The sequence below is a fragment of the Corvus moneduloides genome, chromosome 22 (genome assembly GCF_009650955.1).
Source record: "Corvus moneduloides isolate bCorMon1 chromosome 22, bCorMon1.pri, whole genome shotgun sequence".
Lineage (NCBI taxonomy): Eukaryota > Metazoa > Chordata > Aves > Passeriformes > Corvidae > Corvus > Corvus moneduloides.
Window position 1 is genome coordinate 5,733,031 of NC_045497.1, and position 17,677 is coordinate 5,750,707.

Consider the following 17,677-nt stretch of genomic DNA (forward strand, 5'->3'; position numbering starts at 1 on the left):
GCCTCTCTCCCCGGGCAGAGCCTCTTCCCATCCCTCTTCCAGCTCATCCCACAGGGATGCCCAGCTCCACCCTGCCTCGTTCCCGCTTTCCTTCCACTCAGGGCTGCAGCTCTCGCTGCTCCGGGGGGTTCCCGTTATCGCCCCTGCCCGCCCGGGGTGGGGGGAAGGGTTTGGGATCCATCCAGGATCGGCCCGGCCGCTCCCGAGGCGGGGTTTGATCGGCCAATTGTCCCCTAACGGGAAGCAGATGGAGCCGGGGGTTATCCAGGGAAAATCTGCCACTTCCCAGCTGGAACCTGGCTCAGCTTCCCACCCTGCTCCGGGATGTGCCAGGGAATGCCGAGAGCCGGGGAATGGGATCGGAGCGCTACCAGGGCACTCCAGACCCGTTGCCGCTCATTATTGGGATCGTGCAGACCCCCCCGAGCCCTCCCCAGGCCCCTTTTCCCATTCCAGGAGCATCCAAGCGGGGATGCTGGAGCAGGAAGCTCCCGTCTCCCCCCACGCCTTCCCAGGCGTTTATCAGCTTCAAAAAGCCAACGTTTAAATGGCATTAGGGGCCTGATTTGGAGCCACAAAAGCCATGAAATTCAGAGTTAAGGCTCAAAAATCCACTTGACACTCCGGCCTTGAGGCGTGAAAGGCGCGAGCCGGGGGCAGGGGCTGGGCCAGGAGTCCAGAGCAGGCGCTGCCCGGCCAGAGGGGCGAGGCCGAGCCCTTAACGAGACTGAGATGAGCTGTGGCCAGGCTGGAAGGGTCGGGGATGGCGTTTGGGGGAGCTTTGGAGGGGCTGATCCCACGCTGGGGGGCCGGAGGTGACTGGGCTGGAGGGGACAGCGCTGTGGTCACACCTGGGGCCCATCCTGGTGGTCAGCACGTGGTTCTCTCCTCCCTTCTGGGGCTTTGGGGTATCCCCCTCCCTGCTGCGGGTTTGAGGTATTCCCCCCCCCTGCTGGGGGTTTGGGGTTATCCCCCTCCCTGCTGGGCTTTGGGGTTCTTTGGGGTTCTCTCCTCCCTGCCCGGGCTTTGGGGTATTCCCCTACCTGCTGCGGGTTTGGGGTTCTTTGGGGTTCTCTCCTCCCTGCCCGGGGTTTGGGGTTCTTTGGGGTTCTCTCCTCCCTGCAGGGGTTTGGGGTATTCCCCTCCCTGCTGGGCTTCGGGGTTCTTTCCTCCCTTCTGGGTGTTTGGGGTTCTCTCCTCCCTGCAGGGGTTTGGGGTTCTCTCCCTGCCGGGGGGTTGGGGTCAGTTTGGGGCAGAGCGGGGGTCCCTCGTGCCCTCCCAGCGTGCAGCACCGGGATGCTGTGGAGTAACACCGATGAGGACGAGGGGGAATGGCTTCCCACTGCCAGACAGCAGGGTTGGGTGGGATACTGGGGAGGAATTCCTGTCTGGGAGGGTGGGCAGGCCCTGGCACAGGGTGCCCAGAGCAGCTCTGGCTGCCCCTGGATCCCTGGCAGTGTCCAAGGCCAGGTTGGACGGGGCTTGGACAGTGGGAGGTGTCCCTGCCCATGGCAGGGGTGGCACTGGATGGGCTTTAAGGTCCCTTCCCACCCAAACGATCCTGGGATTCTGAACGAGACCCCTTGTCATTCCTGCCTCTCTCTCCCTGAATCTTTGTTTCAGCAGAAAATGTAAAGCTGGGTTGGTTTTATTTAAAGGTCCCCAATGCCGACTCGCTCTCGCTCTTTATCTGACAGCAATCCGGAGAAATAATTCACAGAAGCAACACAAAGAGGCTTGAAAATGATTTTATTGCACGTTTTTCTAGCTGAGCCAGGATCCACAGGAATTCCAGCCACTCCCCCCTGCCCCACACACGGACTGGGGTCGCCACTGACCCCAACACTCCATGCCAGGGTTCCATCTACTCACAAGTCCTGTTAATTAGCAGTAATTAATTCTACAGGTTAGAAACAAACACGTTTGTGAATTAGAGCTGAGCCTGGAGGAGGCAGGGCCTCGTGTTCCAGATCCCTTTTCCCGTGTGCACTGCAGGTTCCACCACCGAGCCCTGGCTGAGGGAGACCCCAGGATCAGGCCTGATTTAAGGCCTGATTTAAGTCCTGGTTTAAGGCCTGAAGTCGACAGCTGGCAGAGCCCTGGGGATGGGGTCAGGTGGGACAGGAGCTTCCCAGAATGGGAGAGGGGTCCTGGAGCTCCCGCTCCTCGCAGGGGGGGTGAGGGACGGTTCACCCACCCAGGCTGCTCACGCAGGAACATTCCAGAAACATCTCAACGCCTCTCCCATTCCTTCCAGTGCCCACACAGGGATCAGAGCAGGGGAAGCAGCCAAGAGCTGATGGGAACAGCAGAGGCAGCCCGGCCTTGTCCCCAAGGAACGAAACCAGGGGACCAAGGGGGTGCTGCTGCTGCTGCTCTGCCCCACAGCTGAGCCCAGCTGGGAGGTCTCGTGCAGGCAACCCCGGCCGAGGGCTTTGAGGGATGGAATGAGGCTGGAATGAGGCTGGAGTAAGGCACTAGAGCTCATTTCCGAGCAGCACCACAGCTGCCCTCTCCCGGCACGAGGTTCCTGCTGCCGAGCTCCCTTCCCAGACTTGGTGGGGTGTGAGGCTTTGCTCTGGCTCAGGGCTGGGGAGCAAACCCAGCTCAGGGTGTGGAACCAGCCCGGCTCCCCCCGTCGCAGGCAGGGATTGGGGCTGGTGGGGACACAGGGAGGGACATTGCTCAGTGCCAGGGATGGGGCCTCCTAACCCTCATCTCCTGCTTCGATTCCTGCTCAGCCCTGAGGGGAGGGAACCACTCTGGGCTGCTGGGGATGGGAAAACCGGGAGGAAAAGGGAGCCGGGGTCCAGTTGTGCCTCTGCAGCCACCCCTTAATTAATGACTGACCTAACGAAGCATGCTCACACAGAATCACTGAGGTTGGAAAAGACCTTTAGGATCATCATATCCAACCACTGCCACATTCACCATTGTGTCCCCAAGTGCCACGTGCCTGAGGAAACCATGAGCACTTCCAAGCTCACAATTTAATAACACCTTTTTTTTTTTTCCTTTTTTTTTAAATAACTCCTAAGCGGGGCAGGTTAGGGATCAGTAGTTTAAGTGCTGTGTGGAGTGGCAGCTGTCACCCCAGGGCTCGGTGTCCCCAGTGTCACTGCATGTAGGCATAGCGCCAGTCCCGCAGGGGCACGTGCGTCTCCTTGACGGCCTGAGGGGACGTCCAGCGCAGGATGTAGTGGGGACCCCCAGGTTTGTCATTGGTGCCTGTGAGGGGATGGCAGAAAGGGCTGGTGACACCACTGAAGGTGGCAGGGACACAGAGGGACGCTAGGGACAGGAGGGACATAGAGGGATGGGAAGGACATGGAGGGACACGGAGGGATGGGAGGGACACGGAGGGATGGGAGGGACACGGAGGGACACGGAGCACAGAAGGGACACAGAGGGATGGGAGGGACACGGAGGGATGGGAGGGACACGGAGGGATGGGAGGGACACGGAGGGACGGGAGGGACACGGAGGGACACGGAGCACAGAAGGGACACAGAGGGATGGGAGGGACACGGAGGGATGGGAGGGACACGGAGGGATGGGAGGGACACGGAGGGACACGGAGGATGGGGGCATGGAGGGACACGGAGGATAGGAAGGACACAGGGGACACAAGGGATGGGAGAGACAGGAGGGACATGCAGGGATGGGGACAAGGAGGGATGTGGAAGGACAGGAGGGACACAGCACAGGAGGGACACAGAGAGATGGGAGGGACACGGAGGATGGGGACATGGAGGGACACGGAGCACAGAAGGGACACAGAAGGATGGGAGGGACACGGAAGGATGGGAGGGACACGGAAGGATGGGAGGGACACAGGGGACACAAGGGATGGGAGGGACAGGAGGGACATGCAGGGATGGGGACAAGGAGGGACGTGGAAGGACAGGAGGGACACGGAGGGATGGATGGACACAGAGAGACATGGAGGGACACAGAGGGACATGGAGGGACACGGAGGAGGGAGACATGGAGGGACACGGAGCACAGGAGGGACACAGAGGGACATGGAGGGACACAGAGGATGGGTACATGGAGGGACACAGAGCACAGGAGGGACACAGAGGATGGGGACACGGAGGGACACAAGGGATGGGAGGGACACGGAGGATGGGGACATGGAAGATGGGGACATGGAGGGACACAGAGCACAGGAGGGATGCAAAGAGATGGGAGGGACACAGAGGATGGGAAGGACACGGGACACAAGGGATGGGAGGGATGGGAGGGACATGCAGGGATGGGGACAAGGAGGGACGTGGAAAGACACGAGGGACGTGTGGAAAGACACGAGGGATGGGAGGGACACTGAGCACAGGAGGGACATGGAAGGACAAGGAGGATGGGAGAGACACAGAGGGATGGGAATGACATGGAGGGTGGGAGGGACACAGAGGACAAGGGATATGGAGAATGGGAGGGACTTGGACGGACAGGGGAGGACACGGAGGACAGAAGGGGACACAGAGGGACATGGAAGGACAAGGAGGGACACAGAGGGACACAGAGGCGAGCTGGGAAGGGCTCGGCCGGGAGCGCTGGTGGCACCTGAGATGCGGGAGCCCCCGAAGGGCTGCTGGGCCACCACGGCGCCCGTGGATTTGTCGTTGATGTAGAAGTTGCCGGCGGCGTTGCGCAGCAGCCTCCGCGACTCCTCGATGACTTTCCTGGGCAAGGACAGGCACAGCCCTGAGCACCCCCCAGGATCTGCGGCTCCCTCAGAGCCACTAAAACTGGGCAAAAAGGAGTTTGGGTTTCCTCGAGAGGAGTTTGTGTTTCCTCGTGCACAATTCCCAAAACCTCGGGGGTTTCACACACACAGAGCTCCTGCATTATCCCAGCCTTGGGGTTTTTATCAGTTTCTTTCTCTATTTAAGTTTTGTGGTGATAAAATGAAGGTCGTTATCTCTCATTGTCCAGGGAAGCTGTGGCTGCCCTTGGATCCCTGGAAGTGTCCCAGGCCAGGCTGGACGGGGCTTGGAGCAGCCTGGGACAGTGGAAGGCGTCCCTGCCCACAGCACTGGATCAACTTTAAGGTCCCTTCCACCCCAAACCATCCCAGGATTCTGTGATAACTTTGGGGTGATTCTCTCTGAGGTTACACTGCTCTTTGCCCTCCCCCTGGGCCGTGGGTTCACCCCTCACATGGCTCCAAACATTCCTTTGGGATAATTCCTTCCTGAAAAAAAGCTTTTTTTTGGGCTAAGAAACCACTTTCAAACCGTCCCCTTCCCTCCTTGCAGGAGGAGCACTAAAAGCAGCACGAGCTTTGGGGGAAATGCTCTTTCCTCCTCCGGAGAGGAGGAAGATCCGGGGCTCACTTCAGACAGGGAAAGCATCCCCGGTTGCTTTTCAGTGGATTTTGGGGAATTTTGGGACTCACTTCTCCTGGGCGAAGACCGCCCCCGTGAGGCCGTACGGGGTGGTGGTGTCGATGAGCTCCAGCACCTCCCTGTAGCGATTCTCGGGATACACAAAAACCGTCAGGATCGGCCCAAAAATCTCCTGGGAGTACAAAGAATGACACAAACCATCAGGATCAGCCCAAAAAAAATAACAACATCCATGAGGATCAGGCCCAAAATCTCCTGGGAGCCCAAAGAATGACACAAACCGTGAGGATGGGCCCAAAAAAACCACATACCCCATCAGGATCAGCCCAAAAAAACCCACAGACCATGAGGATTAGCCCAAAAATCTCCTGTGCAGCCCAAAGAACACCACAAACCATGAGGATTGGCCCCAAAAAATAACAAAACCCACTAAAAATGTCCTGTGCAACCCAAATAACATCACACACCGTCAGGATCAACCCCAAAAATCTTCTGTGAGCCCAAAGAACAATGAGGATCAGGCCAAAAATCTCCTGTGCAGCCCAAACAGCTACACACCCCGTGAGCATCAGCCCCAAAATCTCCTGGGAGTACAAAGAATGACACAAAACATCAAGATCAGCCCAAAAAATAACAAAATCCATGAGCATCAGCCCCAAAATCTCCCAGATCAGCCCAAAAATCTCCTGTGCAACCCAAATAACATCACACACTGTGAGAACTGGCCTGAAAAACAACACACACTGTCAGGATCAGCCCCAAAATTTCCTGTGCAGCCCAAAAAACAGCACAAACTGTGAGGATGGGCCTGAAAAACGACACAAATCATGAGGATTGGCCCAAAAATCCACTGAGGACCAGGCCAAAAATCTCCTGTGTAACCCAAATAACTACACACCTGGTGAGGACTGGCCCCAAAATCTCCTGGGAGTACAAAGAATGACACAAAACATCAGGATCGGCCCAAAAAATAACAAAATCCATGAGGATCAGGCCCAAAATCTCCTGGGAGTACAAAGAATGACACAAACCATCAGGATCAGCCCAAAAAACCACACACCTCATCAGGATTGGACCAAAACTAACCACAAACCATGAGGATTGGCCCAAAAAAACCACACACCCCATCAGAATTGGCCCAAAAAAACCCACAAACCATGAGGATTGGCCCAAAAATCTCCGCTGCAGCCCAAAGAACACCACAAACCATGAGGATTGGCCCCAAAAAATAACAAAACCCACGAGGATGAGCCCAAAAATGTCCTGTGCAACCCAAATAACATCACACACCGTCAGGATCAACCCCAAAAATCTTCTGTGAGCCCAAAGAACAATGAGGATCAGGCCAAAAATCTCCTGTGCAGCCCAAACAGCTACACACCCCGTGAGCATCAGCCCCAAAATCTCCTGAGAGTACAAAGAATGACACAAAACATCAAGATCAGCCCAAAAAATAACAAAATCCATGAGGATCAGGCCCAAAATCTCCTGGGAGTACAAAGAATGACACAAACCGTGAGGATGGGCCCAAAAATACCACACACCCCATCAGGACTGGCCCAAAAAAACCCAAAATCCATGAGGATTGGCCCCAAAAACATAACAAAACCCACGAGGATGGGCCCAAAAATCTCCTGTGCAGCCCAAAGACCGCCACAAACCATGAGGATTGCCCCCAGAAAATAACAAACCCCATGAGAATCGCCCAAAAATCAACAGACCCTGTGAGGATTGGCCCCAAAATCTCCTGTGCAACCCAAATAACCACACGCCCCGCGAGGATTAGCCCCAACATCTCCCAGACTAGCCCAAAACTCTCCCGTTCAGCCCAAACCCTGGGATCAGCCCCAGGAAGGAGCAGTGGGTGCTCTCCCTGCCCCAATCAGCTCCATCATGAACAGATCCATCCCTGCAGGATGCAGCAGCTCCCCCCGTGCCCCGCAGGGATTTTGGGATGGGGATCCCTCCTCCACAGCTGCTCCCACCTCTTTCATGATGGGGTCCTGGGGGTCCTTGCTCTCCACGATGCAGGGCTCCACGAAGTACCCCACGCTGTCGTCGCAGCCGCCGCCCGCCAGGACGGTCAGGTTGGGCGAGCTCCGGGCGTGCTCCAGCCACTTCTTGATCCGTGCGAAGGACTTGGGGAAAAGGGGGAGGCAGGAAAAGAGCGATTTTGGGGGGCTGAAAGGGGGTCTGGGGGGCTGAAAGGGGGTTTGGGTAATTCCTCGCAGGGGCACGGCGCTCTTGGTGCCGTCCCGGCTCAGGAGGGGGATTGGGAGCTGGGAATGCACACAAAAAAAACTCCTGTCCGGGGTCATTTCTGAGGGAAAAAACCCACTTCTCAAGAGCAGGCCATGCAAAAAATTAACATCCAGGGTTATTTCTGAGGGAAAAACCCCACTTTTCAAGAGCAGGCCATGCAAAAAACTCACATCCAGGGTCATTTCTGAGGGAAAAACCTCACTTTTCAAGAGCAGGCCATGCAAAAAACTCACGCCCAGGAAAATTTCTGAGGGAAATGCCCCTCTTTTCAAGAGCAGGGAACAGAAAAAACTCACGTCCAGGGTCATTTCTGAGGGAAAAACATCACTTTTCAAGAGCAGGGAACACAAAAAAACCTCCTTTCCGAGGTCATTTCTGAGGGAAAAAAACCACTTCTCAAGAGCAGGCCATGCAAAAAGGTGATTTCCAGAGTTTTTTCTGAGGGGAATACCCCACTTCTCAAGAGTAGGCCATGCAAAAAACTCATGTCCAGGGTCATTTCTGAGGGAAAAACCTCACTTTTCAAGAGCAAGGAACACAAAAACTTCATATCCAGGATAATCTCTGAGGGAAATACCCCACTTCTCAAGAGCAGGCCATGCAAAGAACTCATGTCCGGGAAAATTTCTGAGGGAAAAACCTCACTTTTCAAGAGCAGGCCATGTAAAAAACTCACGTCCAGGGTCATTTCTGAGGGAAAAACATCACTTTTCAAGAGCAGGGAACACAAAAAACCTCCTTTCCGAGGTCATTTCTGAGGGAAAAAACCCACTTCTCAAGAGCAGGCCATGCAAAAAGGTGATTTCCAGAGTTTTTTCTGAGGGGAATACCCCACTTCTCAAGAGTAGGCCATGCAAAAAACTCATGTCCAGGGTCATTTCTGAGGGAAAAACCTCACTTTTCAAGAGCAAGGAACACAAAAACTTCATATCCAGGATAATCTCTGAGGGAAATACCCCACTTCTCAAGAGCAGGCCATGCAAAGAACTCATGTCCGGGAAAATTTCTGAGGGAAAAACCTCACTTTTCAAGAGCAGGCCATGCAAAGAATTCATGTCCGGGAAAATTTCTGAGGGAAATGCCCCTCTTTTCAAGAGCAGGGAACACAAAAAACTCACGTCCAGGGTCATTTCTGAGGGAAAAACATCACTTTTCAAGAGCAGGGAACACAAAAAAACCTCCTTTCCGAGGTCATTTCTGAGGGAAAAAAACCACTTCTCAAGAGCAGGCCATGCAAAAATGTGATTTCCAGAGTTTTTTCTGAGGGGAATACCCCACTTCTCAAGAGTAGGCCATGCAAAAAACTCATGTCCAGGGTCATTTCTGAGGGAAAAACCTCACTTTTCAAGAGCAAGGAACACAAAAACTTCATATCCAGGATAATCTCTGAGGGAAATACCCCACTTCTCAAGAGCAGGCCATGCAAAGAACTCACGTCCGGGGTCATTTCTGAGGGAAAAACCTCACTTTTCAAGAGCAAGGAACACAAAAACTTCATATCCAGGATAATCTCTGAGGGAAATACCCCACTTCTCAAGAGCAGGCCATGCAAAGAACTCATGCCCGGGAAAATTTCTGAGGGAAATGCCCCTCTTTTCAAGAGCAGGGAACAGAAAAAACTCACGTCCAGGGTCATTTCTGAGGGAAAAACATCACTTTTCAAGAGCAGGGAACACAAAAAACCTCCTTTCCGAGGTCATTTCTGAGGGAAAAAACCCACTTCTCAAGAGCAGGCCATGCAAAAAGGTGATTTCCAGAGTTTTTTCTGAGGGGAATACCCCACTTCTCAAGAGTAGGCCATGCAAAAAACTCATGTCCAGGGTCATTTCTGAGGGAAAAACCTCACTTTTCAAGAGCAAGGAACACAAAAACTTCATATCCAGGATAATCTCTGAGGGAAATACCCCACTCTTCAAGAGCAGGCCATGCAAAGAACTCATGTCCGGGGTCATCTCTGAGGGAAAAACCTAACTTCTCACGAGCAGGCCATGCAAAAAATTAACATCCAGAGTAATTTCTGAGGGAAAAACTTCACTTTTCAAGAGTAGGCCATGCAAAAAACCTCCTGTCCAGGAAAATTTCTGAGGGAAAACCCCCACTTTTCAAGAGCATGCCATGCAAAAATGTGATTTTTTCCAGAGTTTTTTCTGAGGGAAATTCCCCACTTTTCAAGAGGAGGGCATGCAGTGCTCAGCTGATACTCAGCTTTTAGCTGATCCCTGATGTCCCCCCTTCGCTGTCAGCAGCAAACCCCAGCCTGGGGGAGCCTGGTGCTGTTCTGAGCTCACCTTGTCATCGATCACCGCCGAGAAGAACGTCCCAAAGTCCTGGGCAGGCTGCGGGGAGGCAGAAAGGAGGGGACGTGAGCACACCCTGAGCCTCAGAGCTCCCTCAGGAACCAGAGGGAGCTGCAATTCCCAAAAAAATTCTTCCCCGCGTCCGAAGAGCTCCCCTTCTCATTGAAGAGCTGGCCCAGCCCTCCCTGCAGACTGTGGCTACAAGTTAATTTCTAATCACGGCCAGAAGCTGGGGGGGAAGGCTCGGAGGGGCGGTGGGGGGGAGCAGCCGGGGATGAAAAGCTCGGTTCAATGGGAATTAGCAGCCAGTTACCGCAGCCCCTAATCCCATCAGCCTCCCGCTGAGCCGCAAAGCCCTTCAGCAGCCCGGCAGCTCCGCTCACATCTCCCACTTTGATCTTCCCGTGCTCCTCCAGCAGCTTCTCTTTGATGTGGGGCCACAGCGAGGCCGGGGCGTAGAGCCGGGAGCAGGCGGAGCATTTCTGGCCGCCGAACTCGAAGGCCGAGCGCAGGGTCGCGTTCACGGCGCTGCCCACGTCGGCCGAGCTGTGCACCACGTGGAAGTTCTTCCCTCCGCACTCTGGGCGTGGATGGGAGGGAAAAGGGACAGGGGAGGAGCTGTCAGGGTGTGGCAGCTCCGGAAAGGGGCCTCGGGCCCGCCCTGCCTGGGTGGGGTTCTGAGGGGAATGAGTGGGGAGACGCGTGAGCCTGGGGGCACAGCCCTGGAGCAGGCAGATAGAACTCATGGGAAAACAGGTGGATAAAACTCATGGGAAAACAGGCTGATAGAACTCATGGAAAAACAGGCTGAAAAAACCCACGGAAGAGCAGGTGGATAAAACTCATGGAAGAGCAGGCTGATAAAGCCCACAGAAGAGCAGGCCGATAAAACTCATGGAAAAACAGGCTGATAAAACTCATGGGAAAGGGACCAACCTAAATTCCCAAACCTTGGGACTCCAAACCTTGGGACTCCAAACCTTGGGACTCCAAACCTTGGGACTCCAACCATCACCTCCCACCCAAGTGCCACCTCCCCACCCCAAAATCCCATCCCGCGCCACTCCCACAACTCTGAATATCCAGTGATTTCCTCTGCCCGCAGGGACAGCAATCCTGACCCTCTCCTGCCCGAGCAGAGGAGAAGCTGCCCCCTCAGCCCTGCATCACCCCAAAAAGGTGGGAGGAGAGGCTGGTACCTCCAGCCAGGCGCGGGAAATTGCGGTAGCGATCCAGGTTTTCCGAGACCTGCTTCCAGAGCCGCTTGAAAGTCCTGGAAGAGGAGCGAGGAGCTGGTCAGGGCACTCCTGTCTCTGCACACAGGGAAAGGATGTGCCCTGATGGGAAACCCCCCAGAAAAGGGGGAAGGGAAGTGGGAATGGGAGCATAGGTATCAAAGCAAAGGCTCCACACAGCAACCCCACGGTTTTAAAAATAAACTGCTGCAGTCCCAGGGAAGAGCATGGAGTGAGCATCCAGAAGTTTCTGTTCCTCCCCTTTCCCCCCTTCCTTGCAGGCCTCACTGTGACAAACCCCTCGGCTGGAAAACAATAAAAATGGTAATGGCCTCGCAGCGGGAGGCTCAGCCACAAACACCGAGTTATGAGCTCCCCACCTTCCCAGCCCATGCTCACCCGAGCGTGGCCTGGCCCTGGAGAGGGGTCCCAGGCTTTGATAGCCCGTGCAGATCCGCCACCACACACAGCCCGAGCTCAAACCCACCTGGGGTACAAATTCACCTGGAGTACAAATCCACCCGGAGAAGCACCCTCAGAGCACCCCTGAAGTGTCACTGCCACTCTGGCTGTCCCTGTGCCCCGAGTTTAGCCCCAGAGCTAAAAGCACTCCCCCCACAGCACGAAAACCCTGCTCAGACACTTTTTGTCACCAGCTTTAGCCCCTATTTTCATATAACTGCGCAACCACGTCCTGCCGGCTCTAGCAGCCCTTCCCAACGCTGGCCTGGCATTCCAAGGGGCACCAGGGGAGCCCCCAGCCCCTTCCCTGCCCGGCAACCCCTGTCCCCAACCTACGGCACGCTGCCGGTGAAGTTGAGGCCGCAGAAGTGCTCGGAGCTGGTGACGGTGTCCCCGAACTCGGGGCCATCCGAGGGCACGAACTGCACCACGTTGGGGGGCAGCCCGGCCTCCAGCAGGATCTTGTAGATGGCGTAGCTGGACAGCAGGGCCGTGTCACTGGGCTTCCACAGCACCACGTTCCCCTGGGGAGAGGAGAGGAGAGGAGAGCAGCTCCATGAGGGATGGCTGAATTCCCTGGAAAACCGTCCCAGAGCGGTGACTCGCAGCCACCTTCCCCCAGCACTGGTTTGGGAAGGGCTGGGACTGCCCTGCTCAGCTGAAGGCACAAACCCCCCCCCCTTTTTCTCTCACCAGGCCGCCGTGCCAGCCTTCTGCACCCTCCCTTCCCCGGGATGAGCTCTGCCTTCCCTAAGAGGAGCTGGAAACACGGCCCTGGTGTCTGTCTCAGGACACAGCCAAGGAACGTGCTCCCGATGTCACCAGTGCCGCCAGCGGCTTTGGGCAGGGCCCAGCAGGTGTTTGTGCCAGGCAGGGCAGTGAAACCAAACCTCCTGCCCCGATCAGCCGGGCACAAACAGCACGAGGGGCTGGAAAAGCGTGCTGGTGACACCCCACCCCCTTGGCCCCGTGCCACGGCCTCCCTCCGGCTCCCAGTGACCGCCCCGTGTCCCTGTCACACGGCTTGGCCTCCCCTGCACGGGCTCACAGCCCTGGGGGGCTGGACAGGGACTTCTGGATTCTGTCTCCTGCTTTCCAGGGACTTGCTGTGCAGGAAAAGCTCCTTCCTGGGCACAGCTCCGTCCTGGGCACAGCTCCTTCCCTGAGCACAGCTTTTAGTTCGGGAATGTCACATTTAAAGCCGTGTTTGACGAGAAGCATTTGAACCTGTCACTTGTGTAGGGCACGAATGGGGGGGACAAGGAAGAGGGTGAGGCCAACACGGAGCTGGGAAGATTTCTGGGGAGAGAGGTCCCTTCCTCCCACCCCACAGGAAGGGAACAGCTCCTTCCTGGTCCCCTCTAACCCTTCCACTCCAAACATCGAGAGAAACAAACCACACCCTGCAAAACCCTCCAGCCTGCTGGGCAATCCAATGGCTGGACACAGCATTCCCAGCAGCCTGGATTCCGGGCCGGTGCAGCAACTGCTCCAATCCCAAGGAAATCCCGTTCCCAGGATTGACTGCACGGATTTCTCCAGCTCTTTAGGCACGAGCAGTGTCTAATCCCCCGGGAAGTGCGCTGTGGTGGCTGAAACACCGGGCTCTAATTAATATCCCCCTATTAAGCACCACTTTCTCCTAACTAATTCCAGGTGCCCCCTGCTGCTGAGCTTTTCAAGGCACCCGCTGATGTCCTGCTCCCTTCTGCTGCTGGCCCAGGGCAAGGCGGGGGATTCCAGCACCCTGCAGCATCCCGGTGGGAATTCATTGTCACACGCGAGGAGGGGGAGCTGGATGAGCCACGGGATGCCCCAGATTTCACTCCAAGCTGCCAGCTCGGGTCTTAGCCCCGTCCCAGCAGGGCTCATCTGCTCTGGGATGAGCTCATCTCCAGCTTTCCCAAAGCCAAGGGCCTCCCTCGGATCCTGGCGTGCGAGGAAGGGACCTCTCTCCCCAGAAATCTTCCCAGCTCCGTGTTGGCCTCACCCTCTTCCTTGTCCCCCCACTCCTGCCCTACACAAGTGACGGGTTCAAATGCTCCTCCTCAAATATGGCTTTAAATGTGACTTTCCCAAATTTAAAGCTCTGTTCTCCAGCCTCTTCCAGCTCCAGCTCTGCTGGAGGGCCCCTCTTTGGGGCCAGGAAGAAATCTGAGCCTAATTAGCAAAGAGCTGAGGACAATTTGTGGTTTGGTTTTTTTTTTCCCCAGTGCAACAATAAATTAATTATTCCTGGCCCAAATCCACCAGGTTATTCTAGTCTCTCCCCAAAATCCACGCTGCAAAGGCAGGAGCTCCTGTGCTCCATGGGGTGGGACACAGAAATGGGGATGTACAGAAATGCTTTTTACCAATACTTTGACTTTTTTGGTTATTTTTTCACACCTGCTGGGCTCTCCTGTCTCCCAGTTTGCTGCTAAATGGCAGAGCCACGACCTGCCCTTGCCTTCCTTTGCCAAACCCACAGCACCCAAAAAGTGTCATCCCAGAGGAATTTGAGCAGCTACAAACTGGTTACACTCTCATGTCCTGACAGCACCCCTGAGCCCAGGTAGGGAATCAAACCCCAGCTGTGTTTATTCCCCAGATCCCAAACCCAGCCTGGGAAGGAAAAGACATTTTGCTTCAGAATAAAAACCCCAGAAGGGAAGGTTTGGGCAGTTTGTGCTTTTCCAACGCTTCCCCCATCACCCTGGAAATCCAGACACCGGGATGTTTTCTCTTAATTAAAGGCAAATTGCTGATTCAGCCAAGGGGACCAACAGGCCCCAGGTGTGGAACAGCCCGAGGGAGGCTCAGCTCACTCCTTGCCCATCCCAGCCCAGCTGAACCCGGGGGCCAGGGTCCCTCTCCCAGCCTTTCCCTGGACTGTCCAGTCCCCCCTGTCCCCCCCAGACCCCCAGGACTCACCATCAGCGCCGGAGCCCCCGCCAGGTTCCCCCCGATGGCCGTGAAGTTGAAGGGGGACACAGCAGCCACGAACCCCTGCGGAGGGACAGGGAAAAGGGAGCACGGGGAGCACGGTGCCGCCGGTCCCCGCGGGGTGAGCCGGTGCGGGCACAGAGGGGCTCAGCTCACCTCCAGCCCCCGGTACACCATGGAGTTGGTGCTGATGTCCACGCTGAGGGGCTGGCTCTGCTCCAGCTCCAGCGCGTACTTGGCGTTGAAGCGGAAGAAGTCGATGAGCTCGGCAGCAGCATCGATCTCCGCCTGGATCACGGTCTTGCCCTGCAGGGAGAGGCCCCGGGCCGTGATGGGAAGGGGGAATGCAGCAGCCAGAGCTGCAGCGGTGCAGTGCTGTCTGTGGGGTGCCTCTCCCAAGCTCTGTTCTCGAAGATGGGGCCTCCTGCAAGGCCCCTGCTCCCAGGAGCTCCCAGCCCCACTTCCCTCCTTTCTCAGCAAGGAGTGGGGATCCCCCTGTATCCCCTCACAGGACACCGACAGCCATTCCCACTGCCAAAAACCACCCCAGCCACACCCACTGCCCTGCTCCCCCAGCTGCCTCCTGCTCAGCCCAGCTTCCCCCCTGCATCCCCTACCTGCCCGACCATGGTCTTGGCCAGCACTTCTGCTCGCCGGGGCCCGCTCAGCATGTCAGCCGCCTTCAGGAAGATCTGGGCCCGGTCCTGCACAGGTTTCAGGTCCCATTCCTTCCTGGCTGCCAAGGCAGCGTTAATGGCTTTGTTAATGAGCTCCTGTGGAAGGCAAGGTGGAAAGGCAGCAAGGAGGAGCCTCTCCAGGTTCCTCTCCACCACCAGGTCACAGGGAAAAGCGAGGGGTCATCCACCCCCAGGCACAAAACACCGGTGCCATCGCAACCCCGAATCTGCAGCTCCTGGCGTGGATTTGTTCTGGGATCCCTGGGGCTTGGAAAGGCTCCTGGAGCCTCCCTGCTCACAAAATGCGTTTCATTTGCTAAACCCAGGCAAAGTACTGCTGCTTCCCCCCAAAACAGCCCGGAAGAGGGGGGACAGAGAGGGCCACTCACCTTGCTGGCGTAGCAGTACTTGGCCACCTTGTGTGCATGGTTAAAGGGCTGCAAGGAGAAGAAAAGGCTCTGTAGGAACCAGTCCCAGAGACCCTCCTGCAGGGACACCCCTGCTCCGTTCTCCCCCATTAAATAAGAACCCCCCGACTCACCGAGAGCTGGTACCTCACTGTGGGTGTCCACACCTCCTCCCCCCCGATGACGCACGGGATGTCCTCGGTTTTGCCCTTCAGGTCAGCGAGGGCCTGGCAGAGAGGAGCACACGGTGGGAGCAGCTCTCACCCCCCCAGCTGCCCTCCATCCCTCCTTCCCACATGCAAAGGGAACCTGGGAACAGGCTCTGGGCATGGGGTGCCCACGGGAGGCACGGCTGTCCCCAAGGGGAAGGAGCAGGAGTTGGGCAGGACGGGGCTGTCACACCAGGGAGAGCCTGGGGCTGCCGTGCAGCACCTGCAGCACAGCCCGGGCCCCTCCAGCCCCAAAGATCCCCAAATCCCGGCACTGGTACCTTCTGGAGCGCCGCTCGCTCGGGGCTCCCCGGCTTGAACTCCAGGATGGGCTCGTTGGTCACCTGGATGGCCGGGCGGTGCTGCCATCTCCGCCTGGGGCAGGACAGGCGCTGCAATCCCTCCGTTCCCTCCTTCCCTCCGCTCCCCAGCATCCCAGGGACACCTCAATCCCGGCCAAAGCAGCCCTGCTCCATCCCTCCCGCTGGATGCGGATGCCAGAACCAGGAACTGAGCCCGGACCTCGCCACCAGCCCACCATCCTTCCCCCTCGCTCGGGAAAAAGTGCTGGGAAAGGCATTTTTAAGGGACGAGGCACAGGGTGAGCTTCGGATCGATCCGGGCTGCTCCAACATCCCCACGCTCCGCCGGCTCCCGGCAAAGTCCAGCGGGCAAAAGCCGGCCTGGCACCTCTGAACCTGCCCCGGGAACAGCTCGACCTTGGCAGCTTTCCAACCCTGCGGGGGCGTTCCGCTCTCCAGCTCAGCGATAACGCCCGAAAAAAGGAGGGAAACGGGAGAAAAAGGAGGGGGGAAAGGTGAAAACGAAGGGAAAAGGGTGAAAACAAGGGGAAAAGGTGGAGGCAGGGAAAAAGGGGGAGAAAAAAGAAAACAAGGAGAAAAGGAGAAGACAACGGGGAAAGCAAGGGGGTAAAGGAGGAAAACCAGGAGGAAGCAGTGGAAAACAGGTAAAAACAAGGGTAAAACGGAAAACAAGAGGTAAGCTGTGGAAAACAGCTAAAAACGGGGGGGGGAAAGGGGAAAACAAAGGGAAGAACGAGGGGAACAAGGCGGGAAAAGGGAAAAACAGTGGGAAAGCAGTAGGGAAACAGTGAGGAAACAAGGGCTGGCAGTGCCTGCGGTTGGCAGCGGGACGGTTCCCGGTGGGAGCGGGGATGGCAGGAGCGGCAGCGCGGATCGCGGGGACCCCGAGCGGAAAGGGGGCAAGGGAAGGGAAGGGAAGGGAAGGGACGGGAAGGACCCCCACACTCACCCGCCGTCCCGCAGCGCCCGCAGCCGCCGCCACATCCCGGCCCCGCCGCGCTCCCGGCCCGCGGCCGCCACCACCCACCGTGCGGGGGGGGGGGGGGCGGGGGGGCAGGGAGGAGACACAACCTTTAATTAATTACTAATTAATGAACCCCGGGGGGCGGCGTTCCGGAGGAGCGGCTGCGAGCCCGCCGCTCGCTGGGCCGTGTCCCCCCCGCCCGCCGGGTGGCTGTGGGGTGTCCCCACCGGGGCGTCCCCCCCCCGCGCGGCGATGGTTGCGCCCCGAGCGGAGGGCGGCGGCGCGCGCGGCACGTGGGAGGGGGCGGGGCGCGGGAAGGAGCCAAAAGTGATTTAAAAAAGGGAAATTCGGGAAAAACAACAGCAACCTCCCCCCCCACCCCCGAGGCGAGGGAGCGGCTGGGACTGGGCGCGGAGCTCGCATGGTCCCGGTCGTGGGAGCGGATGTGAATAGAGAGAAAGAGAAAAGCAACGGAGAGCCCCTTTGGGAACTGAGAATTACCAAAAAAGGGGGGGTTTTAACCCAAAAGGGAGGCTTGGCTGGGGCGCGGGGCCAGGAGAAGGCT

General features: G+C 57.1%; 1 protein-coding gene across 2 annotated transcripts; it reads right to left on the reverse strand.

Moving 5' to 3' along the window:
* Positions 1–1,732: 1,732 nt before the first annotated feature.
* Positions 1,733–17,324, reverse strand: ALDH4A1 (aldehyde dehydrogenase 4 family member A1). 2 transcript variants are annotated; one of them, XM_032131358.1, is made up of 15 exons: positions 17,098–17,157; positions 16,107–16,200; positions 15,751–15,843; positions 15,599–15,646; positions 15,150–15,305; positions 14,689–14,838; positions 14,521–14,595; positions 11,944–12,131; positions 11,110–11,183; positions 10,294–10,490; positions 9,902–9,949; positions 7,337–7,489; positions 5,402–5,523; positions 4,567–4,685; positions 1,733–3,228 (listed from the first exon to the last, which is right to left on the reverse strand). In XM_032131358.1, the coding sequence occupies exons 1-15, from the start codon at positions 17,130–17,132 to the stop codon at positions 3,116–3,118; spliced, it is 1,665 nt and encodes a 554-aa protein (XP_031987249.1). In that variant the 5' UTR covers positions 17,133–17,157; the 3' UTR covers positions 1,733–3,115. The 2 variants fall into 2 exon arrangements, with proteins under 2 accessions (XP_031987249.1, XP_031987250.1); XM_032131359.1 differs by lacking the exons at positions 1,733–3,228; positions 4,567–4,685; positions 5,402–5,523 and adding an exon at positions 6,809–6,985 and having other exon boundaries at positions 17,098–17,324.
* Between the last annotated feature and the right edge of the window lie 353 nt (positions 17,325–17,677).

Excerpts from the sequence above, each read along its gene's own strand:
- ALDH4A1 (XM_032131358.1), bottom strand. The coding sequence starts at position 17,132 with ATGTGGCGGCGGCTGCGGGCGCTGCGGGACGGCGG. Across the intron at positions 15,844-16,106 it reads AGCGAGCGGCGCTCCAGAAG|GCCCTCGCTGACCTGAAGGG; the intron begins GTACCAGTGCCG and ends CCTCTCTGCCAG. Across the intron at positions 9,950-10,293 it reads GGAAGATCAAAGTGGGAGAT|CCTGCCCAGGACTTTGGGAC; the intron begins GTGAGCGGAGCT and ends GCCTCCCCGCAG.